Genomic DNA, 26,354 nt, shown 5'->3' on the forward strand with positions numbered 1-26,354 from the left:
GTTAATTCAGCATATATTTTTTGTGTTGTGTTCATGGTAATGAAATTGACTTCCGGTGCTCGAACCACTTCGTCCACGTTCGTAACCAAAGTTTCATAACTAGTTATGAAAAAAGAATAACATCTATGGTGACAACCCCCAAGTGGTAACTGGTATGAAAAGTGCCTATTTCTATCTTATCTAATAAGTAAATCGTTAAGTACTACATCTTTTTGTTTAGAATAAGAATAAAATAGGTAAGTACAAATGAAAGGGAATTTGTAAATGAAAGAAAGTTTGCGTATTCAAGTCTTTTAATCATCATAATCTTCCTTTAGGGATACTCAGTAAGAAATTACAGTAAAAACACACCAACACAGCTCATTGATACCGGCTAAACTTCATCATCACGAATTTTACAGTTACAGCTAATTTCACACAGCCCGTACGAGTTAAACAGACATCGCTAGCATGCAATCCTTTTTACACGGGTTGCCTATTTAATTCGTACGGGTTATACGGCATCATGTTCAGTGAAAGAAACACTTAAGTTATACTAAAACTAGACTTTATTGTGCTCTAATCCACTGAACATAATGTACAGGCTATTTAACACAACATTACCGTTAGATTACCTAAGGAATTGGGTTTTTATTTTACAGTACTTAACTATGTTTGATCTACTCAATTCTTTCGGAATCCCTGTGATACGTTTTTAGATATATTTATAATTCAGTTTATTGTCTATTTTGAAAGTTATTTTTGTTAAGTATTTCAATAAATTGGCAACACTTCCTTGTTAGTGGAGTTTAAGAATTTTGGATACCTATTAAACAACCAAAACGTGTAGCGCACGCACTTAATAAAAAGAAAGTCATTTAATGAACATTTTAACCATAATCCTTATTAAAAAAATCGAAAAAATTTTTGGAACATACCTTCACCCACCATAAAATATTTCCCTTCGTAAACTTAATTCACCTGAGCTAATTCACCTAGCATTAAACAAACTTTTAGTAATCTTTAATCACCAGGGTGCTTTTGAAAAACTTTATTCACCTTAATCACCTGGGTGCATTAAATTTACTTCAAGTTTACTTTATTCACCGAAGTATTGAACCTTTTGATCAGTAAAAATCCCTTCGTAAACTTAATTCACCTGAGCTAATTGACCCTCTTTAACCCAGAAAACATACTTTTAAGGTCGGTTTTTGCAGAAAGACACCGAACTAATAATTATGTGGAAAGTTTTCACACTACACTCAGTAGAATAATAAAAAAAAATAATAGGTAGAAGCCTACTTGATCTAATCGCGGCATTCAAAAAAGACGCAGATACCAAGCGCACACCAAAGCGACGTAGGTTATAACAAACGAAGAATTTATACTTGAGGCCCAATTAAGCCTATTACATGAAAATATTACTGTAGGTCATTTTCTGGAAATGGTACGTTAGACCTTAGAACCATTACTATGACTGGGTGAATAAAGTTTACTATTTATTTATATTAGATGTCTTTTGTTTCACCACGAGCGATGCAGGTGATTAAAGATTACTAAAAGTTTGTTTAATGCACCTAGGTGAATTAGCTCAGGTGAATTAAGTTTACGAAAGGAAATATTTATTTTTTATTGATATCGTATTTGGTATTGTTCTGATAATCCTTACCTTACGAAAGGTAAACTTGCGAGGTGCCTATATTATTTTTTTTGATGTCAAGTGTATGTGGTTGTATCACAGGGATCTATGCCGCATATATTAGGAACAGAGCCGCAGCTAGGCAAGGGCTAGGGCGAGATAAGTGAAGGCTTTTTAAAAAATATTTGGATTATTCTTTTCGGGGTGCTATAACTGAATTCTGCCCGAGCGCTAGTTACCCTAGCTACGTCTCTGATACGGACTATAAATACAAAATGGCGGCTTCGTCCAATGTGTGGGTAGTTTGAAAATATTTTATTTTTCTTATGTACAATGGATAACAATGGTGCTAATTCTGGCAGACACAAACTTAATTTGAATTTAGTTTGTCAGTTCTATAACTAGGTCTATTTCTTTCCTGTACTTATCGTAAGTAAAGGACAGCACTATTTTTAAAACGGTCACACTAAATTAAAATTTATTAACCATCGCTAGAATCAGCACCATTGTGCATTTTAACATTTAAGTAGTTAGTGGTAGAGATCCTTTTGCTATAAACATAAATAATGTGACCAAAGATATGACAAACTTATTTGAATTAAATGGTTGACTTCGATTGAAAGGAAGGAAACAACAAATATGTTTCTCTCTTTCAGAAAAGGCTAAATCGGTAACCGCATCTTATAGTGCTCGAAAACTCGAAATTTTTACCAATAAGTCGAATTTATTTCTACTTCTAGTTTTTATTGAAACGTTTTGGGTAGTTATTGGAACACAGGAAGTCAAGAATAAAACAAATAGTCAAGTATAGAAATTGGGGGTTAAAAGGCCACATTAAATTCATTTCCTCTAAAAAAGCAATATTGCTAATTGACATGCGCAAATGTCAAATTGCCATATTGCTTTTTTAGATAAATTGCATCGATATGGCCGTTTTAACCCCCCTTATGTATTTTGCCAACTTGCGTAAGTTCTAACTGGATATTTGCAAAAAGACAAAATATTCTAGGACATTTTAGCGTTAACGGCAACGAGATTGCAAAAAAAAATCAATGGCAAATAAATCAATTTGTATTTTTGTATTTGTATTTGATTGACTGACCACCGGTGTTCGAAAATTTCCCCTTTTATGAAACTTCGAGTTACAAAATAAAATGGCAACATTTTATTTGCAGTGTTGCTAACACAAAAATAAGAATATTGAAGTTTGCAACTCAGTTTACGAGATTTGTCTTGAAAGAAGTTTGACTTACTGCTAATAATTTGAAGTTTTTTAGTAACCCACTTACTCGAATTTAGCTCTATTGGTACGCATGTCTGAGGTAATTCGGTATCACACACAACGTGACAACAAGACTTATTTAAAATAATGGTGATTGTTAAAGATTTCGCTGCTATATTCTAAAATTCATGGAAGTTTTTACATGTATTTTAAGAATAAGCCGTACACACTAAATGCTTAACAACGTTGGTAAGTATCTCATATCTCAATTCGCAAGTAAAGTATGATTCAGGTCGCATGCAGTCGACGACAATAAGTGTTATCTGGTAAAAAAAAACAATTTTAAATGGCAACACTTATAGAATTTTATCAATAAAATGGTAGAAATTTTATCAATAAAATGGTACAAATTTTATTTGATTGTGGCAGTGCTCGTTATAACTTGTATTTCATATCTGCGGCGAAGCAAAATGTAGGGTAATGGGTTTGACCGCCACCGAAAAGTATCGACTAAGGAGTATTTATTTTGAACGATAATTAAAACAATTGCGTACCTATGTAACTATTTTCGTCTTTTGAGCCGACTTCAAAAAAAAGGAGGTGGTTCTATTTTTATTGTATTTTTTATTAGTGTCGCCTTCCCCGAAGCATACTTTAATTTCACACACAGAGATATCCCAAATGTACAATTAATATATATATATTTCTTGTGTGCAACTCCACAAACTACATTCCGATGTAATTATAAAAGCTATCGTACTAATAAAAATAAACTAATTAGTAAAAAAATATATTTACATTTATTTAGGGCTCTCGGAAATTTATCGAAAGGTAGAACACAATTCTAGCGAGTTTATTGCGAAAATAGACTGACTATTTTGTATAACATAACATATTATTATATAAATCTTGAAGGTAAATAAAAAACCAGAAAAGCCCGCCTTATGATTAAATAAACAACTAAAAATTGAAATAGGAGTCAAATAAAATTGAACTATCAAATATATGATACACTTTCACTAAGGCGACGTATGATAGTGTCGAGTGCCAAATCAAATAGCGAAACCTCCCGGGGTCACTTTTTGGGGTCCATTAGGTTCTTAGAACAAGTGGTACTTTTTGATTTTTATCATCAGTGATTTAAATAAATGACTACGTATTTATACAGGGTGTTAGTGACATCGTAACGATACAGACCATGATTCTGAGTTAATATCAAGTGGATTTCCTGTCGGAAAACTCATGAGAAGTTTAGGTATTTTTAAATTCATTTCCGTTCAACACTTTTGCGACGGAAAATTCTACTTGATATCATCTCAGAAACAAGGCCTGAATCATCCCTCAAAATTTTCGTTATGATGTTTCTGACACCCTGTATACGTACGAATGCGTATTTATACACGTACTATAATAAGGGCGTTTTCGCACGATTCCTATTCGTATCCGATACGACCCCTTTTTTGACTTGACTTATTGTAGATTTGCCGCAGATGGCATTAACTACTTGGCCGGACAAATGGGGAGCGCTGAAGGCTCTCACCCGGTACAGCGTTTAAGACAACAGGCCTGAGGGTGCCCAGTTGGGCGCGAACATGCGTGCCTAGAGGGTCGATAGCGATAAGCGCTGATTGAGGGAAATCGTCGACCACGCCGGCGGGGTCGGTATTGGGGTCGATACGAGTCCGTTATGAGGGATCTGGAGTGGCCGTAGAACTATTTGTATGGTGGCTTGCGCACTAAATGTTTACATCCAGCTCATAGTTGTTTTTGTCTGTCCGTCATTCTTGGATTTGGATCGGATATAATGAAGGAACGCCCTAACTGTAGATTAAGCTCGTAGGCAGATACCCGAGTAATGTTATATTAGGTACAGTCATGACCAATATAATGTACCCACTTTAGGACTCTGGACTGGACTGGACTCTCGCACTAACATATTTGACATTTAGTGAGACTTGCCCTTCAATTTGTCAAAAAAGTTAATGTGACATGGTACCAAAGTGTATACATATTAATGCTCGTGACCGTACATCTATGTTACTTCTTTATTTACCCTAAATGATCTGCGCACTTGATGATCAAACAATAATAAACATACCTCACTCCTCATAGATTTATTGCTACTTTTCTTCTTCAATTTCAATCTTTAACTTTATTAACCCTCTTTTGAAACACATAACTTACTTATTTACCCCAAAAAACCTCACATCATGCATTGATATTTAATATATTTTTCAATTGACCCCAAAAAAATATTTAGTTATTGCCAATTTATTTATTGGTTTCCGAAGAAACCTTCGCATACAGATAAATTCCCAACTGACCATCATGTACCGATGGAAGCGCTGTGTAAACCCGTCACTGCCAGAGCCCGGTGAAATTGGGACACGAGCAGCGCGCTGGCATAACATAAGCTCACGACTATATCCCAATTGGGGTAGTCAGAGGTATATCTGTCACAAGATGAACTAAGTACCCACACCTCACCGAGCTTTCTTCAGACCAACGTATCGCCGTCTATAATGGCCGAGTGAACTGTGTTAGTGAAAACAGCGCTGGCGGATTTGTTTAAAACTTAGGTTACACAATGCGAGCTAACATGCAAGCTGACGGAGTCAGTTATTGAGGTGCAGCTACTACGCACGTGAGACCGCATCATACGAGTTACTGTCATGTGCGAGTGGGACAGTTGCTCGCGTTCGAGTTACTTCAACATTTTTTGTTTTTACTCGCTACTTGCCTTCCCCCACCACACCACTCGCACGCCGCTCGGTCGTCAACTCGCACGATTTTGCGAAATGACAGTAGCTCGTACGCTCGGGCCCACGCCGGTTAGTGTCTCTTGTTTGGGCGACATGATACAAACGAATTATACCAGTACACTGGTGTAGTAGCTGTCTTCTGCGACACTAGGGGCCTGTTTAATAAAACTTACAATTGTAAATTACAATAACAATTTGATGTACATTGCGGAGTGTGTGATCACGAATATTTTGCAGTTTCATATTAGCTACGAAAACCCCGCCCTTCCTTCCTTCCGCCCGACCTTCTGGTGAAGGTTGCGGGAAGCCGCTGGATGCGGGCAGCGCAGGACCGATCGTCGTGGAGATCCTTGGGGGAGGCCTATGCCCAGCAGTGGGCGTCGTACGGCTGATGATGATGAACACCAAATTGTCATTGTAATTTACAATTGTAAGTTTTATAGAACAAGCCCCAGCAGTTTGCACAGTGTGACCGTGCGAGGCGAGTCGAGCTACTGTCACCCGAGTACACAGGCACAGTAGCTGTCTATTGCGACGTCAGCTGGTCGCAGTGTGTAACGTAACCTCGAGCGTGCAAGAGGCTTGCAGCCCGCAGCCGTCACTGCCACAGCCCCGCGTAGTTCCCGATGAGCGGCGCGGGCAGCGGGCCGCCGGCCGTGAACACGCGCGTGCCGCTGTCGTCGTAGCAGTGCGTGTAGATGGCCGGCACGTACTTCACCTGGTTGAACCCGTCCGCCTCCTCGTCCGGGAACTGACAGACACGGGCATTCACTACACTACTCTTCCCCTCAATCTTCCTCTCTTTCCCAGCGGGGCTTACATGCGCAACGAGATAAAATTACTCAACTGTATAAAAATATTTTGTTTATTTTTTTTAAACAACGTCTAGGGCCCTGTGCCGAAGGTTTTTCTTGCAGCTTCTTTTCCCCGGCTATACAGGTTGTGAGAAGCTGCAGTAGTTTTAGGCGGATAAGACCTTCGTTATGTAGAAATTGACGATTCAAAGTGTAACTATGTTACCTACTGAATAAAGATATTTTTGAATTTGATCGATTCAATAATTTTGTCGAAATCGTTAAGTTTGTTTTTTCCCTAACATGCGTGTCACGACATTTTGTTCGCATTTTGACAGAACTGTGACATGACTTACTTGGGTTCACATATTAGCACCAATTATATCGTCAGGATCGATAAAATGACCGTGACTAAAGTTTTATCACGCTGCGAATGTTGGCCCTACAGGGGGGATAAAAAAGTCAAATGGAAGCAATTCATACAAAAAATCAATATTGCTATTGGACATTTGTTTACATTACGCACTGATTTTTACATGATCATATACAGGTGTTAGTGACATCGTAACGAAAACTTTGAGGGATGATTCAGATCATGATTCTGAGCTGATATCAAGTGGAATTTTTCGTCGCAAAAGTATGGAACTGAAAATAATAAAAAAAAAAACAAAATATTTCATGAATTTTCCGACAGGCAATTCCACTTGATATCAACTCAGAATCATGATCTGAATCATCCCCCTCAGTATCCGTTACGGTGTCACTAACACTCATACCTACTTGTATGGCAACCTGTAGGTACTTGTACGGAGTGTAAGTGACATCGTAACGAATATTGAGAGGGATGATTCGGCTCATTATTCTAAGTTAATATAAAGTAGAATTTTTCATCGCAAAAGTATAGACTTGTAAATAATTTAAAAAAACTAAAAAAAAAACATGAATTTTGCGACAGGAAATTCCACTAGATATCGACTCAGAATCATAGTTTGAATCATCCCCCTCAGTATTCGTTACGATGTCACTAACATCATGTATAGTTGTTACAAGAGTCATGTCAACATTACCCTGTTACCAGGGTTGATCCAGACGATCCGTGCTTCGGAAGGCACGTTAAGCCGTTGGTCCCGGTTACTACTTACTGATTTAAGTACGTAGTCGTTATATGAGTCATGTCAGGGGCCTTTGGCGGCTCAATAGTAACCCTGACACCAGGGTTGATGAGGTTGGTAATTCACCTCACAACCCACACGATAGAAGAAGAAGAAGGGTTGATGGGGTCGATCACAGATCTCACAAAATCATTATTAATGTGAATAAGGAGCGTCATATCATACTCACAACATAACCTCTGGAAGCCCGTAGCGTGACCGTTTTGGACGAGTGGATGTTGCTCTCCAAGTATTTGCCGGCTCGCATGTCGTAGAACATCAGCAAACCTAATGAATACATAGTTAGTGATTATTTAGAAGATATGAATGCATGGGATTAACTGTCTGAGAGCTGATATTAGGCAGCTAAATTACTCAATTGTATACCAATATTTTATGTTTATTTTTATTTTTTTAAAGAACGTCTAGGGCCCTGTGCCGAGGATTTTCTTGCAGCTTCTTTTCCCCGGCTATACAGGTTGTGAGAAGCTGCAGTAGTTTTAGGCGGATGAGACGTTCGTTATGTAAAAAATGACGATTCAAAGTGTAACTATGTTACCTACTGAATAAAGATATTTTTGAATTTGAAAATGTCAGCAATGAGGACTATCCAGGCTGCGTACCCCGTAAACAATATAGATGGCGTTATTTAATTTATTTATTCAATCTTACAACTATCTTTACAGGTTATACCTAATGCAACAGTGTATCTTATATAATGTGTAACTTATAATAACTTATAAATACAATCTTAATTTAACTAAACATTATAACAAATTACAAACAATATTGCCCTTGTGAATTCACTCTGAGAGCAGCAGAATACATCGATTCTCTCTGCCACCATATTCATATTGCATAATGCGCGCGTGAACGGTGCTGTTGTGGGTAGATATTAGTAAAATAATATGTGGGTACCCGAGTTTGGTAAATAAACCGGTTGCGAACTTAACTTACTGTGTTTCACTTATACTACATGGTGGCAGCGGTAAAAAGTGGATTAAAAGTGATCTTTGTAGTGCGTAAACTAGTGTATTGTGTACAATTACGATACAAGTGAGAATGGAGCACGCAAGACCGCCACAGGAGTTGAGTTTGGAGGGCAGCTCCGTCAGCAGGGCTGACGCGTGGAAGCGATGGAAAACGCAGTTTAATTTGTTTTTGAAGGCATCAGGGGTGCATAAGGAAGAAGCAGGAGTGCAAGCGAGTTTACTTATCAACTTGATAGGACCGGAGGGTTTCGACGTCTATGAGACATTCACGTTCGAGACGGAAGACGAACGTGATGACGTGGTAACGTTGATAAAGAGGTTTGATGAGTATTTTGGAGTGAAACCAAATATAACGCTCGCACGATATAACTTTTTTACACGAAGTCAAGAGACTGGGGAAACGATTAATCAATACGTAACAGTTTTAAAGTTATTGAGTAAAAGTTGTGCCTTTAAGTCACTGGAAGAGGAATTGATTCGTGACCGCATAGTTTGCGGCATAAGCAGTACCGTCGTCAGGGACCGGTTACTACGCTCAGACGATTTAACGCTCGATAAGGCTATAAAAATATGTCAGGCGGACGAGGTGTCGGCGGACAGCAACCGTTTACTGGAGGCACGCAGCGCGCGTAGCGGCGTGCAGGTAGACGCGGTAGCAGCGCGCGGCTGGCGCGGAGGCCGGCGCGGGCGCGGCCGCCGCGGCGCACCGGCGGCGTCGGGGGCACGCGCGCCGCCCGCGCTCGGTCTGTGCCACCGGTGCGGTGGTCAATGTCCCGATCCGAGTTCGTGTCCAGCTATTTCAGTGCAGTGCTATGTGTGTGAAAATCATGGTCATTTTGCTAGAATGTGTAAGTTAAAAAAGGGTGTCAAAAAAGTGTATGATATACACATGCCAGAGAACACTTTGGAGGAAAACGACGACTGTGAGTCATTTTATATATCTATGTTATTTAACGTTTCCGAAAAGAACGATTCTACGAAGGAGTGGTTTCAACTATTAAGTGGTGAATTTGGAAATGAAAACTTTAAATTAGATACTGGTGCGGATATAAATGTACTATCCTTCGAACGATTTTTGGCATTAGGCTACAAGCCAAATATTATTTACAATAAAGACAATATTAAATTACAATCATACAGTGGGGATATAATCCCAATAAAGGGTTTGTGTAATTTGAATTGGTGGTATAAAGACAAAATGCATAATTTAAGATTTGCTATTGCTAACATTCGCTGTCAAAGCGTTTTGGGTCGAGAAACTTGTTCGGCGTTAGGATTGATACAACGAGTTCACGGTATAAATATTACAGAATACAGTGATTTATTTGATGGGCTAGGTTGTGTTCCGGGCGAGTACCATATCGTGGTGGACAATTCTATACAACCGGTTGTTTGTGCTTCGCGCAAGGTCCCGCTTGGTTTGAGGGACAAGTTACAGGATGAGTTAAATAGGATGATAGATTTAGGTGTGATTAGAAAAGTGAGTCATCCTACACCATGGGTTAATTCGCTAGTGATTGCAGCAAAAAAGAATGGCGCGTTACGGATATGTTTGGACCCGCGACCGTTGAATACTGCTATACAGCGTGCTCACTTTCAGTTGCCAACAATTAGTGAATTTGCTACAAAACTGCACGGTGCAAAATACTTTTCAGTCTTAGATGCAAATTCAGGCTTTTGGGCTATAAAACTAGATGATGTAAGTGCGGACTTATGCACGTTTGGTACGCCATTTGGCCGTTACCAGTACTTAAGGTTGCCGTATGGTCTCAATTGTGCGTCGGAAGTATTCCATGCAAAGATAAGACAACTGTTGGAAGGATTGGAAGGAGTTGACTCATTTATTGACGACATTATTTGTTGGGGTCGGGACAAGGATGAACATGACCAGCGGTTGAGGGCGTTGTTAAATAGGGCGCGAGAAATTAATTTAAAATTTAACAAACAAAAGTGCCGCATTTGTGTTGATGAGGTAACGTATTTAGGTCATGTTTTTAACAAAGACGGCATGAAACCGGATTCAGAGAAGGTTAGAGCTGTTAGAAATATGCCTGCCCCAACAGATAGGAAAAGCTTGGAACGATTTCTGGGTGCTGTAAATTACGTATCCAAATTTATCCCCAATTATTCGGAAATCACTTACCCATTAACACAATTATTGAGAAAAAATGTGGATTTCAGTTGGGAAGTAGGTCATCAGAAGGCATTTGACAAGTTAAAGCAATTACTTAGTGACGCCCCTGTATTAGCGCTGTATGACGTGTCGCGGCCGGCTGTGTTGTCGGTGGACGCAAGCGGCGTGGCGCTCGGCGCCGTGTTGTTGCAGGACGGCCGTCCGGTCGAGTACGCCTCGCGCACGCTCACCGATACACAGGCTCGGTACGCGCAAATCGAAAAAGAAATGTTGGCCATAGTATTTGCGTGTGAAAAATTTCACCAATACATTTATGGTAAAAAAGCTGTATTTATTGAAACTGATCATAAACCGCTTGAAAGCATATTTAAAAAGTCATTAAACTCGATCCCAGCGCGCTTGCAGCGAATGATTTTAAGATTACAAGGTTATGACTTAGAAGTAAAATACAAACCAGGCAAGTGGGTTGTTCTTCTTTTTTATCGACAGTGATCTGTCCTTCGTTCTGCTTCTGATAAGTTATGTTTTAGAATTTTATTTCATGTTTTGATTGTCCAAAAATATAGTTATCTTATTATACTTAAAATACAAGCAAAATACTAATCGGTTCCTCAATTAGTTATTAACGTAGCTTGATCGTTTTTCACAAAATTATGTGACAGAGTGGTAAATTGAAATGCTGTCTCCGATGAAAAGGGCCACTCTGTCACAATATTTTTTGGAATGCGCCTGCAAAGAAAAGTATGTTACCAAGATAAAGAGAACCACTAAATAGACCTCTACAGACACATCTTTATATGATGTTTTAAAATATTTATTGCCGTTATAATTTTAAAGATGTTAAATCCGATAAATCGAGAAAATGTCTTTTTATTGTCGATAAAAAAGAAGAACGACCCATGTACATGTATATACCGGATACCCTGTCGCGGGCGCCTCTAACAGATCTATATAATGATAATATAAGTAAACATATACTGTGTCAAGTAAGCATGTTAATAAATAATATTCCAATATCGCATAATAAATTAACACACATAAAAAAGGAAACGCGAAAAGATGAATGTTTACAAAGGCTAATTACTTATATAAATAATGGTTGGCCACAACATAAATATAACGTAGATACGGATTTGCGATACTATTGGTCAATGAGGGATGAGCTTTATTGTGTAGATGGAGTCATATTTAAAAATAAACAAGTTTTGATCCCATTTTCTTTACGACAAGATATGTTAAAAATCATACATGAAGGTCATTTAGGGATAAACAGCTGTAAGAGGCGAGCGCGGGAGGTGTTATTCTGGCCGGGCAATGATATAGAAAGTGTAGTGAAGAGGTGTAAAACCTGCCAAGATCATTCCAATAAACCATGCAAAGAGCCAATGATACCAATTCCCATACCAAATTTGCCATGGAATAAAATAGGAACGGATATATTTGAGTATGCGAAAAAGAGTTATTTAATTATGGTTGATTATTTTTCGGGATTTACAGAAGTTTCACTATTAAAAGACACACATTCTCGTTCAGTTATAAATATAATGAAAGAGAATTTTGCAAGGTACGGTATTCCAGAATGCGTGATAAGCGATAATGGCCCACAGTATTCGTGTAGGGAATTTAAAATATTTGCTGACGTATGGAGATTTCAACACATCACATCTTCACCGAATTATGCGCAATCTAATGGAAAAAGTGAAAGAGCGGTACAGACTATAAAAAATATTTTAAAAAAGTCATTAGATAGCGGCACGGATTTCTATTTAGATTTATTAAGTTACAGGAATACCCCACGAGATAATTTAAATTCACCTGCACAATTATTGATGGGTAGGCGACTGAATTGTAAATTACCAGTGCATCGAGACTTATTAAAGCGTAATTATTGCAATGATGAAAAACAGTATAATACGTTATTGGAAAAGCAAAGAAAAGTTAAAATGTATTATGATAAGCATAGCAAACCCTTACCTGAATTGGACGTGGGCGATGACGTCATAATGATTGAAAAGAACAAAAGAATGCGAGGAAAAGTTATAGCGAAGGCATCGACACCACGCTCATATATTATTAAAAACAAAAAAGGAATTATGTATCGCCGTAATCGCCGACATCTAATCAAAAGTCTCCCTATTTGTGAAGATAAATTAACTGACGCCAATGTATATACACAAAGTGAAGAAGAGGACGAGTATTTTTCCGATGAAAGTGAATATGTGCCTTCGGATGAATCTAAACTTTCAATGTCCAAAGATAACCAAATTACAACCTATTCTCCTCCTCTTACACGTAGCAAAGCTAAAAAATTGGGACTATAAATTTTATTACAATTAATTTAAAAAGGTACATAAATATAAGTATCAAAAAAAAAAAACCAAAAAAAAAAAAAACCTTTCTATTCATATTTCTATACTATATATTAGATGATCTGTCGTATCTACTTAAATTATTATACCTAAGTCAGTAAAATTGTTTGTTGTTGTTTTGTTGTTTAGTCTATTTCTTCTGCATTACTACATTACATTTAGTAAAAAAAAAAAAAAGGAATAGTGAGAAGGAGTTTAATTAATATTCTTGTATTATTAATGGTAATATACCGACTCACTTATAACTTAGTAATATAATTATTTTTAGTTCTATTTTAAGGGAAAGGTGTTGTGGGTAGATATTAGTAAAATAATATGTGGGTACCCGAGTTTGGTAAATAAACCGGTTGCGAACTTAACTTACTGTGTTTCACTTATACTACAGGTGCCTTCGCGAGCAAGTTAGTACGAGAACGTGGTACCGCCAGCAAGCTCGGCCGCCGCCGTCGCCACACATACCTATCAGGCGCACACAGCCCTATCAACATCAACACCTCCGGGTTGTGCATCTTTCCCCGCAACAGTTTAAATATATAATCCGCGAGTGCTGCGTCCCTCCGTGTCTCCAGCTTGTGGTACCCCACCATACCGAGCACGAATAGCGTAGGATACATCAACGGAAAGAATGGATAGACCCCGTACAAACCTCAGATATAAGTGACGTGTGAATTTATTTTGTACGCGTTCAAGCATCACCTTATACAGATTTACCGTCGATTCAACTTGATAGATGGTGAGACGTGTCGCCGTTTATAATGGTCGAGCCAACTGTGATCCCAATGATGATGATATGTGATGTGTCTGTGTGAGATATGTGTGTGTGTGTGTGTGTGTGTGTGTGTGTGTGCGTGGGATGTGTGTGTGTGTATGTGTCATTATAAGTTTAATGATTACCTAAATGATAAAAATGTCTGGTATTGAACGTGTTTCTCTAGTTATTAAATAACTTGTAATGTACCCTCATTGATTTATAAGATGTGTTGCTGTTGCAGTTTCTTGTCATTACTTCTCCTCAGTCATAACACCTTGCAAAATGACGTAAATTCAAAAATTTTACATTGACCTTCAACAAGTTTATCCATGATAATTACGTTGAATAAATGATTCTGATTTCTGTCTGTGATGTGTGTGCGTGCGTGCGTGCTTGCGTGCGTGCGTGCGTGCGTGTGTGTGTGTGTGTGTGTGTGTGTGTGTGTCTAAGTGATCTCCAATAGTGTCGTATATTCACCTAGTCCGGTGCCGATGGTGAGCATGTCCCCGCGGAAGCTGGCGGAGCGGATGCCGCAGCCGTTGTAGCGCGACGTGATCTTCTTGATGGATTGCAGCGTGCGGCAGTCCAGCAGTAGCGTGTACGACTTGCACCCGATCGCGTATACGCCGCTTTCTTGCTGTAATCACATCATCATCATCAGCCCATTAACGTCCCCACTGCTGGGGCACGGGCCTTCCCTATGGATGGATAGGGAGATCGGGCCTTAACAACCACGCGGGCCCAGTGCGGATTGGTGGTTATTAACGACTGCTAATGCAGCCGGGACAAACGGCTTAACGTGCCTTCCGAAACACGGAGGAGCTCGAGATGAAAACTTTTTTTTTGTGGTCACCCATCCTATGACCGGCCTTTGCGAAAGTTGCTTAACTTCATTAATCGCAGACCGAACGCGTTTACCGCTGCGCCACCGAGCTCCTCTATATATGTTTATTTATAAATGGGTAAAACCATCAGGGTTGATGAGGTTGGTAATCCACCTGTAGTGTATGCGTTGGCTACTAGACAGTTTTTAAAAATTACAAACGCTTATTTTATACCTCTTAAAATATTTATTTTCTCGAAAAAGCTTTATATAAGTATTTTTCTTCATTCATTTCAAATTTCGCGCGAGAACGATTGGTCACGTGAATTTTGCCCAGTGACGTCACATTTCAATAAACAAAGAAACTGTCAAATAGTATAATTTGAAACCTGACATACTCGTAGTTTCTGTTTATTTTGTGAAATGTGACGTCACACGACACTCAATCATGGCCTCCCGTGTTTCGAGTCTTTTTTCATAAAGTGAGTCCAGTTTTAAATAGTTGTAGGTTTTATTAGAAATATTTCGCTCATAATGCTATGAAACTAATCCTGTTCTAGATTACAGAGGTATAGACGCGGGAAACAAGGCTTTCTCTATTTATGTTAGGAATATCTCTTAATCAGATGAGAGATTTTAACCATTTTTCCCCCACCCTCAAATTAATGCTAATGAATGGACGATTCTTTTGGTTCTGGAACAGACGAGGTCCTCGACACGAGGACAGTTTCCTGGATAGCATCTGTCTGAAGGTCTCATGTAACCCTGTTGGAACTGTTTGGAAGGTGTCATTATAAGTCTCCTCAATGAGGTTGGTAATACACCTCACAACCCACACGATAGAAGAAGAAGAACAATTGTCTCCCTGCTGGAACGTACCTGGATGGCGAGAGAAGTCTCCTGGAGAATGTCTGTCGGTAGGTCTCATAATACCCTGCAGGAAGCTCTGAATATACTCTGTTGGAATATCTGTTTGAAAGGTCTCATTATAATTGTCTCCCTGCTGGAACGTACCTGGGTGGCTAAACAGACGAGGTCCTGACACGAGGGTAGTTTCCTCGACAATGTCTGTCGGAAGGTCTCTGCGCTGAACACGTGGATGTACCCGTTGAGTGTCAATGCTGCGATCTCGCGCCAGCGCTGGTTGAACGTTAGCGCGCGGACTTTCTGACCTGAGAGAAAGATGTGCAGGGTGTTAGGGAAACCGTACCGAATACTGACGGAGATGATTCAGCTCATGAATCTGAGTTAATATCAAGTGGAATCAACTTAGAATCATGAGCTGAATCATTCTCCTCAGTCGACGATGTCACGACATGTATTTAGGAGTCCCGTCGCCGGACACGGCTTGGACATCATGATGATGATGATATGTGTTACTGGCACCGTAACGAAAACTTTAGGGGATGGTTCAGACCAGAATCCTGAGTTGATATGAAGTGGATTATTTTGTCGGAAAATTACTATTTACTAATAAAATTACTACGTAACTCCGTTGGAAGTGAAGAGCGTTGCGTGCCGAGAACTTTGTTAGCGCGATTCAGTATGAAAGCGGACTTTATGTTGTTAATAAGTATTTCATCACCCCATATGGATGTCATTTTGAGGATAAAAATAAACAAGTCAAGCTTCATTGAAGAGTTTTCTTTATTCGAGACCTCGCGTCTAACTTTGTGACCCGTGTCGACACTGCACGCTGACCGCATTATATCGAGTTTCGCCCAATAGCCGTACGACGTATGTCTACGTAGATAGCATTCGCTGCGTCTATTGGTCGAAGCTGTCGATATAATTCGCACCGCGCGTGGCGAGGTTGCCGCGGCACGAGGGCTGATTAGAGGGTTAAAAAGCTTCCACATGGAAGAAATATTTTGCTTTTTTAGATGGATTGCTTCGATGTGGCGTTTGTTACCCCCCAGTTGTGTCACAAGCTCACCGGAGCGGCACTCCTTGAGCGCCAGCGGCGCCACGTACTGGTGCGCCACGTGCGGCTGCGCGGCGGCCGCGCGCGGCGGGCCGGCGCCCGGCGCCCGCCACAGCGCCAGCTTGCTGTCGCGGGACCCCGTCACCAGGAACTCGTCGTCCAGCCAGCACATGTCCAAGATCTGTGGACCGAGCGAACCATCTAAAAGCCACCATCATCACCGTCCTCCTGTCCTTATCCCACTCTAAGTGGGATCGAACCACAGTCAGAAGAACCTAAAAGTCAGATGCCAAAGACTACCGCCCAAAAGATGATAAGGTAGTTTCAACGTCTCAACTAGTCCAATCAGTTACATTTTACAAAGAAAATTGAATTAAACTGTATTTTTTTAATTTCAAACTCAATAATATCTTTATTTTTTATTTGATAGTTTATTGTATACAAAATTAAGATTAAGAGTTAATTTCAATATGAAAGGTCTTCCGTAATAATTTATTTTGTCAAATCCGAAATATAACGTCTTCAGTTCTATATCTTGTTGTAAAATCCGAAAAATAATTTATGTAATTATTGTGTTATTTTTCACGAAACTTTTGTGGATTTATGGTTTATTCTTGTTTTTAGTTCCTTTTTGACGAAGCCTGTGGTGGATTTAATTATGTGAATTTATTAAATATTTTTTCTTTATTAAAAAAATTATGTAATAATTATTTTTTTGTCAAATTTTTCGCGTTCATAAATTCACCCCTAGACTCTTTGCTGGCAATCAAGGAGGTTTTCGTCAAACGTAAAGCTGACAAAAAATAATAATAGGCTAGTTTCCAACTAGTCAAATCAGTTACTTTAAAGAACATTGATAAATACTCACTCAAGACGTGGCTTCGGCCTTATTGAGAATTAGACATAACAAAAAATTAGATTAGACGACGGCTGCACGGCTTTGCCTTTGCCTTTCCCCAAGGGGATAAACAAGTTTAAAAAAAAACTAAACGTCAAAACACGAAATTACTACGGAATTTGTAGAAAAAGCACACTGCGACACCATAGAAAAATGTGATTAAATTTCCGACTTATTATTATGTTTTTCTTGATTAAAATTCATAAATAAGTTAAATAGAAAAAAAAAGAAAATGTTTTTCGTTAGTTCTGTCTTTACTTAGTAATCAGAATTTCATAATTTATCTTGAACCTAGTACAGGACCCAATTCAACTTACCCAGTCTTTATGCGCCTCGCCCACACAGACAGGGTCCAAGGTAGGTAAACTATATATCGCCAGCTCGCACGAATTTCTCGCGCCCGTCGCCAATAACGTCCTGCAATTTTAAAAATAAACTCGTTCTTAAAAAATACATCCAACATCGACAATAGCACCGAAGAGACGCCTACTAATAACAAATCTGACACCCTTGATGTTAACTCGACTCAGCTAAGGATTGAAGTTGACATTTTGTTTTTTTTTTGGCAGAAGGCTAGAGGGAAACCTCTGCTCTATTTTACCCTAATTTTTTTTTTTAATTTTATTTTATTTATTCAATCTTACAACTCTCATAAATAGCATGAATGATGCTACACCGACAAGTGCGTGTGTGTGTGTGGCTCTTAAATTAGTGATGATGATGAAGTTGACATTTACGTCCTCGATTTGAGGAGTTCAGGCGCTGGAGTCGAGTATTGATATGTTCAATACAAATCTTCCTTATTCTATGCCTCTGCTCACCCCATTAGGGATTGCGTTTGTGAATTTATGTATGTCATATTAAATTATTTTAGACACATACATATATGCCCGTTATACGTAATGGGGTGGATAGAACAGATCTACAAGTAATAATAATACTACAAGTAGTAGTATTATCCAAGAAGCATTTAGATAACGAAGATAAAATGTATTTAGAACGAGTTTGTCTAGGCAAGACGGTTGATAAAAATTATCTTGATTTTTATCTTGGTACGTGTGCGCACGTGTGTGTGCGTGCTACGATGTGCACAGATTATTAAGTAACTATTGTAAAATGTAATTGTATTGTATTGTGTGTAATGTGTTGTGTTGTTGTTTGTATTGTATTTTCCGTCGCAAAAGCATTGAACGGAAAATAATTTAAATAAGCTCTAAAATTTTCATGACTTCTCCGACAGGAAATTCCACTTGATATCGACTCAGAATCATGGTCTGAATCATCCCCTTCAGTATTCGTTACAGTGTCACTAACACCCATACCTACTTCTATGGCTACTGTATGTACTTGTATGGTGTGTAAGTGACATCGTAACGAATACTGAGAGGGATGATTCAGCTGATTATTCTGAGTTAATATCAAGTGGAATTTTCTATCGCAAAAGTATAGAATTGAAAATAATTAAAAAAAACTAAAAAAATAACATAAATTTTGCGACGGAAAATGATACAGGAAATTCCACATGATATTAACTCAGAATCATGGTCTGAATCATCCCTCTGAGTATTCGTTACATGTCACTAACACCCTGTATATATTTATTTTTCACAAATCCTTATAATACATAATTGCACACGTTCACGCGTTAGTGGAGGCTGCTTATAGCATGATAGCAGTTTCTGAACCCAAGACAACATTTAAGTCGTAGGGCTAACGCAATCACTGACACAGTCACACACACACACTAATATATACACATACACACACAAACACAATTAACATACAAAATGCATGTTTATTTGTTCTTATTTAATCACAGTTTATTGTCAAATAAATTAAGTTTAACAATGGTCTGCCTAAACGACGTTATAAAAGATGTAATTGCTGAACACTGCTTCCTGAGATACAGGTCTCCTAGTTCAGGTAGCAGGGTTATACTTCTGTAGCATTTGTGTGTCCTTGCTGTAATACCGAATGTTGTTTCGATCTTTTTCTATGACAATAAACAATTTTCTTTTTTTTATATGCTTTTTCATGAATCCTTTTTAGACGAATGACACTCTTAAAACGACGACGATTTTGTCTTTTTTTTTCTTATCATCATCATCGCGCCCGGCTCTTGTTGGTGCAGCATTTTCCATGCTACCTTTTTAGGTTTTTTTTTGTTATAATAAACGAATAAATTAATCACTTTCCGTTACAATTACAAATAAAGAACTGGATCAATGTTTGAAGATGAGTAATTACTAATTACGATAGTTCTTTCAATTGGTTAGCCAACAGTGTTACTGAAAAGTGCACTTAAGGGAAATTAATAACTTGTGAACCAAAGGACCACAGAGACTAAAAGAAGGTTACCTGGAAGGGTTGATCTGCAGAGCGTGTATGCCGGTCTGGTGGTCGGCGCCGGCCCAGGGCGCGCGCGGCCGCAGCGTGGGGATGGCGTCCAGCGACCGCGTGCGCACGTCGTACACCATCAGCTGATGCAAGTACCAACATTCACATTCAAAAACATCTTTATTCAGTTGATAACATAGTTCTGACATTTTGCGGATCTGTCATTTTGCTAATCTGTCACTTTGAGAAACTGTCTTTTTGCGAATCTGGCATTTTACGCCATCTGACATTTTGCGTTTCTGACATTTTGTGAATCTGTCATTTTGCGTTTTTGTCATTATGCGCCTAAACCTTATTCCGTATCCTTCATCTCCCTAGCATTATTCCGTTTTTCAAAAGGTGCGCTTACCAAACCTGAAGAGTTGACAGGTCCGGTTTTTTACAGAAGCGACTGCTTGTCGGACAATCCAATCCGCGAAGGGAAAACCAGCCCAATACAGGTTAGGTCACATAGGTACCTCCGAAAATGCATTTCTCGGGTTTCCTCATGATGTTTTGCTTCACCGCTGAGCACGTGATAATCATTTATGATCCAAACATTAATTCGAAAACAAATTCGACAATCATTGGTTTGGGCCTGTGCTGGATTCGAACCTGCGACCTCAAAGTGAGACACAAGCGTTCTACTAACTGGGCTACCACGGCTCCGAGGATTCCGTACTCAAAGGGTAAAAATGGGACCATATTACCGCTGCTGTCTGTCCGTCTGTCTGTCACCAGGCTGCATCTCAAGAACCACGATCAACCAAGACTGGTCCACCCTGGCCGGAAACTAACTTCATCGGTTTAGATTGCGGCCATATTAAAACTCATACCTAGTTTTAAATAGGTAAATTCTATCTGTGGTAGCTTGTAATTAGCATCTATTTATTATTAAGATTTTTATTGTGCAAATAATGCTGTAAGCTCCGCGAATAAAATAAATAAAATAAAAATAAAAATTTGGTGGCCGTAAACTAATCGAAAAATTTTGTATTTTAAAGGGCTGAGGGGTGCCACTATGCGAGAGCACCACCTAAATATATTGCTAGGGCCGTCACTGTTTCAATCACTCGTCAATCATGACTTACCACCAAAAATAATTACAGTATATGACGCTACAAATAACGATCAAAGTACAATATTAATCTTCAATTTCATTTATTCCGCAAATAATATACATTGTGTTGGAATGTCTTACAAAATAAATAGATCATAAATTACAACCCCACCAGAAATTCTTATTATTCTTTATCTTTTTCTTTTATTTTTCTTTAATAGAATCAGAATCATTTATTCAACGTAATTATCATGGATAAACTTGTTGAAGGTCAATGTAACATTTTTGAATTTACGTCATTTCGCGAGGTGTTATGGCTGAGGAGAAGAAATGACAAGAAACTGCAACAGCAACACATCTTTTACATCAATGAGGGTACATTACAAGTTATTTAATAACTAGACACATTCAATATTACATTTTGATTATTTTTATTATTCTTTTTCTTCGCCAGAAATTTTGTCGGTTCGCGTTTGAAAGACGTAGTAGCGCTCTGTGACACTGACCTTGTTACATTTGGTGCCGAACACGACCTGTCTGTCGGAGAGCCACTGCGAGCAGAACACTTTGTTCATGTTCCCGAGCGCCACGGGGGTCTCGCGGAACATGTCGTGTGTCAGCATGTGCCGCGTCGCGTACGACGGGTCCACTGTACGGGGCTGCAACACAAGGTGGTTTATTAATGGTTTCATCACAGTTTACATTACTGGAATTGCCCCAGTGGAGACCCCTGGGGCCGGGTTACTAGTCTTGTACGAAACCAAAACGAAAGGCAAACACAGTAAGAATGATATTTTGTATAGAGTATATGGGATGTGATTTTGTTTAAGAGGTATTCTCACATTAATTTAGTTTCCCGGTCAGGGGCCGTCCATTAATCGTGTGATGTTTTTTTCCCCTCATTTTTAACCCCTCCCCCCTACCCCTTGGTGATACATGGTGAGGTTCAAGACTAACCCCCCCCCCCCCCCCCCCCTATCACGTGTATTTTTTAGTAAAAGATCATTCGCCCACTTCATAAATTCTTTGACAATATATTTTTGTACGCGTTCGACGAAAAAATAATTGCACGAAACGCCGCTTTTCGGTTCAGTATCGCGCGTTTGATGAAAAAATAAATCTCTCTCTCTATTTAAGAGCTGCGCTCTTGTCGGTGGAGTAACCGCCATTCCTCTCTTCTTCCCGCCAAAACCTTCACCTCCCGATACGACACGACCTGCACCTTCTCTTTTATTTGTTTCATAAAACAAAAAAAAATAAAAATACTCGTGATATAATACTACACCCCCCCCTCACCCCTTATGATATTTCGTGATTTTTTCATGGACCCCTCGACCCCTCTCGAGCTTTGCATGATTAATGGACGGCCCCTTATCAAAATCTGTCAAACATAACATTGGCGGGGTGAAGTCAACTTCTTTGTTTTGGTATTATATTACACATAATAAAAGAAATCATGCAACTTGTCAGTAGGTACTTTATTACATTTGTGTTGTATATTTGGTAATCTTATCTTGCATGATTATGATGATCATGATACCTACTATGATCGTCACCATCCGGTGTACCTACTACCTTCGCGTGACAGATATAAGGTCGCTTTTTCATGAGAGCATCCACCTTGAACACTCATAGACACTACTCACGCCCGTAAACCCTGCCGGGGTAGACAGAACCAGATCTTACAACTTTTGATAGTCTCTAAGATATTATTGTGACAAGGCTGTTAGCCTTTTGCTTATTTATATAGTACAGTCATGAGCAGTTATGTATCCAATTTAGCTGCAACTGTTGTGTGCATCTATTATGGCTTATGTATCAGTCAAATTTTTGATGTAACTTTTATAAATAAATAAAACTATCGCATTAACATATTTGATATTTAGTGAGACTTACAGTACAATTTATCAAAAAAAAAATAATTTGACATGGTACTAAAGTCTGTTTTTTTTTTGGAGACTTGCAGGTCTTATTGCTTTGTCTATTTGTATGTATTTGTATGTTTGTGTGTTGTTGTTTGCTCATAATTCATTTCATAACGGTCATGACCATACATTATTTTGAAGAAGTCATAACTCTTTAGATGAATGTTAGCTTGTTTTGGATTTTAAAGGGGTTGTTTTATACAATTATATTTAAGTAAATAAATAAACAAACCTCAGGCGCAAGTATTTCTCTAGAGCGGACATAGTCAACAAAGTTGTATGAGGTGGACAGTATACGGTGCTGCTGTGATGGTGTCTCCTCCTCACTGTCACTCTCCGAGTAGCATGTGAAGTCTTCCAGCTTGTCGGGCTTGCGCTGTTGTTCTAGCCTGGAATATTTATTGAAGAATATTACTAACTTGAAACCGAAAAGCTGGTAACTCACCCACTGGGTGAGTTACCACCTAAGCCGTTATTTTCCTTATTACCTTGGAATGAGGACAGTAAAACAAGAAAATTGCCACCATAATAAGGTTAAACACAGACCGAATTACTCATTAGCAAAACAAACTGGCCAGGAGTTTAAGTGAGAACCCCTACATGAGACGCCTCAAAGCCTGAATTTCTAGACACAATTGACAATGGGATTTGGATTTTAAAAGGCCATCTGAGCTTTATAACATTATTGTACAGGGTACTTATTTGTTAAATTTATTAACATTGCCTTCCTTTTGTTAAAATTCTTAATTTTTCAATTTCAAAATGTTAGTTTATTAAAAAAGAATATACATATTAAATAATTTACACATTATACAAATTTCATCTTTCTCTATACATATATTATAGTTGATTGCCATAGTGGGTCAGCTGTTTTTTTTAGTTCATCTGACCATTTTATGACAGGTCTGCCTCTCATTCTTTTGGTATTGTATCAGGTCTACTCTGTCCCTCTTTTCGTCCATTTTGGGTTTAGTAGTCTGAGCATGTGGCCTGCCCATCTCCACTTCTGTAACACATATCTTTGTCTCTGGTCAGGATATTATATGTATTATGGAGGATATTTCTACTGTTTACAACATACAAATAAAACACACTCACAAATTACTATTAGATATACATGTTATTATTAGAGTCTTTTTGCTGCAGACAAACTGTTCCAACAGTTTTGCAGGGCATTGATAAATTGTATAATATATTTAGTATTAAGATTGAATAAATAAATAATAATAATCCACCAATGCATGTAACTATTAATTATTTAAATAAACATTTAATTCTTTATAATTTCTTTTTAAAAGTAATATTTATTACAAACAAAAAACATAGCTAGTTTACACTATTTAACATAGCATGATTAGAATGCCATATCTCACATGTCATTCATATGAAGCTAGATACTTTTAGTGCAAAAGAGACTTATCTCTGAACTCTTTTGTGCTTCTTCTTCTACTATTGTGTGGGTTGTGAGGTGAATTACCAACCTCATCAATCCCCCCCCTGCACACTGGGAATAGTACTATATTTCTGTCCTACTGCTGTCATCCCACTACGTTAAATATGGTATACTCACTAAAATACAACATGCAGATACTATGGAGTCCAAAAGTAAATATGATGTTACAGATTATGGGTCATTGACTTTTCATGGGTCAATGACACTTGGAATCAGGACATTGCCTGTAGGTGTTCTGCCCTTGAAAGTGTTAAAGACATCGGTACAAATTTGTACAGCATGAAATGAAACAAATATAATCAACTTTGGATATAAGAACATTTTTGCTCGGCAAGCAGATAAAATATAATTTTTTTCAAGAAGAGTACTTTGTTGGCTTTTCATGGAGTTAGTTGCGACTATTTTTTTATTAATTAGGTTTGCTAACTAAAATAAGTTGCAGCCATATATGAGGAATTATGCAACATAAGAGCTAGATATTGAGTTGCAGAACCCAGCCCACTAATATACAAATAGCCAGCTAATTAAGATTTATTAACAAAACTAATATTAATTGTCTGTGATAATTAGATTATAGTTTGCTGTTCTGATAATGGTCTTTGGGTCAAAATTGTAATAAAAGTAAATGGCAATCAGCTTCAAAACAAAGTAGGTAAGTTCAATGTCCTTCCAATGGCTGTGGTAATGAAGGTGGAATTCAAATTAAAATATTTTGTTTATGATCTTTACGAATCAAAGACAGTTTCATAATCATAATAAATTTGAATAGTTTTTTTTTGTTTTAATATAAAGTACATTTATAATATTGTATAAACAGAAAAAAATAAAATTGATATATGTATAGGTATATCTTTAATGATACCGCGATTATAACTCGTTAAACAGTTTGAAACTTTATATAGGACTGTTAGTTGTGTATGAATTTCTGAAAAAGACTTTTTGTAGTAACAAAAACGATAAACAAACGATAATTGCAAGGTTGAAAACAGCCTTGCTACTAGGCCTTGAAGAAAAGAGACCATGCTCAGAACATCGACTTTCTGACATACAGTTACCAATATGACAGCCTTATTATGCGAAAATTAGAGTTGCAGCGTGGTTCCTTACCTCAGAGCCCTGGCTTTCGCCCTTCTTTCCTTTATCCTACTAGGAATATAGCACGAGGGGTATCTCCCCTCAATGGCCCTCCGCACGGTCTGCGCCATTTTTAACAACGAAATTCACTGTGTCACAGGTAAAGTTCCCCGATATACGCACGGTCAACTAGTCACTTTCGTTTTGTTCTGTTGTACAATCCGAAAAGCGACGACATTTTCCATTATTTGTGTCGTCCACGCATTCACGTTTTCTCACCAGTAAACACTTCATTCATGAATCACACATGCTTTAAACGTTACTTCAGATAATACTAAACAGATTAACTGTAAATTAATAACGAATTTATCTTTTATTTCCCTTATTTTTAGGAAAATAGTACGCTGACGGAAAGCAGGCTGACTGTCAATTAATTTAGTGTTGCCATATATAATAAAATTAAACTACCATGTATACAAAATGGTGGGTGGGTTCAATGAAAACCGGTAATTTCCGAAGATTTTATTTATGTCAGTAATTTGAATTATTTGTGAGTTAAATACATTTTACAATTATGAAAATACTTGATTTGTTTAAATTTAAACTAATGAAACCTATTAAGAGCTTAAAAGACAACATTTTGGCGCGATTTTCCAAAAAGGATCCATGTCATACATTATTGGCTGACGTTGCTCAGAAAATAATCCTAAAAGCCATTAATAAAAAAAAACATATTAACTTTCTTCTTCAATAATATGGCTTTTAAAACATTTTTTTGTTGACTTTGGCCAGATGTTTTGGATTTTTCTAAAAAGAGATTATTATAATTTAAATTAAACCTACTTTTCGCATATCCAACATCATGGAGATTTTAATATGGACTGTGTTTATTTCTTCACGCACGCCTGTAATCTTTTTCGATATGAGCGGATCCAACAGTCAGTATTTAATTAATGTACTTAACAATGAATTAACTTACTAATAATGTTTTATCAAAATTAAATGAAGGAAATAAGCTGTATTCTTCT

General features: G+C 38.0%; 2 protein-coding genes across 2 annotated transcripts; one reads left to right on the forward strand and one right to left on the reverse strand.

Annotated features, from left to right (window-relative positions):
• Positions 1 to 653: 653 nt before the first annotated feature.
• On the reverse strand, positions 654 to 25,756 carry LOC126370874 (DDB1- and CUL4-associated factor 12 homolog). Its single transcript, XM_050015987.1, has 10 exons — positions 25,360 to 25,756; positions 23,032 to 23,188; positions 21,381 to 21,533; positions 19,797 to 19,918; positions 17,756 to 17,855; positions 16,553 to 16,721; positions 15,631 to 15,788; positions 14,271 to 14,430; positions 7,738 to 7,835; positions 654 to 6,353 (listed from the first exon to the last, which is right to left on the reverse strand). Exons 1-10 carry the CDS (start codon positions 25,455 to 25,457, stop codon positions 6,201 to 6,203), a joined length of 1,368 nt encoding a protein of 455 aa, XP_049871944.1. The 5' UTR covers positions 25,458 to 25,756; the 3' UTR covers positions 654 to 6,200.
• LOC126370898 (uncharacterized) lies at positions 9,283 to 13,157 on the forward strand. The gene is made up of 2 exons (XM_050016013.1): positions 9,283 to 9,839; positions 12,347 to 13,157. The coding sequence occupies exons 1-2, from the start codon at positions 9,384 to 9,386 to the stop codon at positions 12,992 to 12,994; spliced, it is 1,104 nt and encodes a 367-aa protein (XP_049871970.1). The 5' UTR covers positions 9,283 to 9,383; the 3' UTR covers positions 12,995 to 13,157.
• Positions 25,757 to 26,354: the final 598 nt, after the last annotated feature.

The sequence above is a fragment of the Pectinophora gossypiella genome, chromosome 11 (assembly GCF_024362695.1).
Source record: "Pectinophora gossypiella chromosome 11, ilPecGoss1.1, whole genome shotgun sequence".
In the NCBI taxonomy this organism is placed as follows: Eukaryota; Metazoa; Arthropoda; class Insecta; order Lepidoptera; family Gelechiidae; genus Pectinophora; species Pectinophora gossypiella.

Excerpts from the sequence above, each read along its gene's own strand:
- LOC126370898 (XM_050016013.1), top strand. The coding sequence starts at position 9,384 with ATGTGTAAGTTAAAAAAGGGTGTCAAAAAAGTGTATGATATACACATG. Across the intron at positions 9,840-12,346 it reads TACAACGAGTTCACGGTATA|AATTATGCGCAATCTAATGG; the intron begins AATATTACAGAA and ends ACATCTTCACCG.
- LOC126370874 (XM_050015987.1), bottom strand. The coding sequence starts at position 25,457 with ATGGCGCAGACCGTGCGGAGGGCCATTGAGGGGAGATACCCCTCGTGC. Across the intron at positions 17,856-19,796 it reads CTGCAGATCAACCCTTCCAG|GACGTTATTGGCGACGGGCG; the intron begins GTAACCTTCTTT and ends TTAAAATTGCAG. Across the intron at positions 14,431-15,630 it reads TCGTCTGTTTAGCCACCCAG|CAAGAAAGCGGCGTATACGC; the intron begins GTACGTTCCAGC and ends ATGTGATTACAG.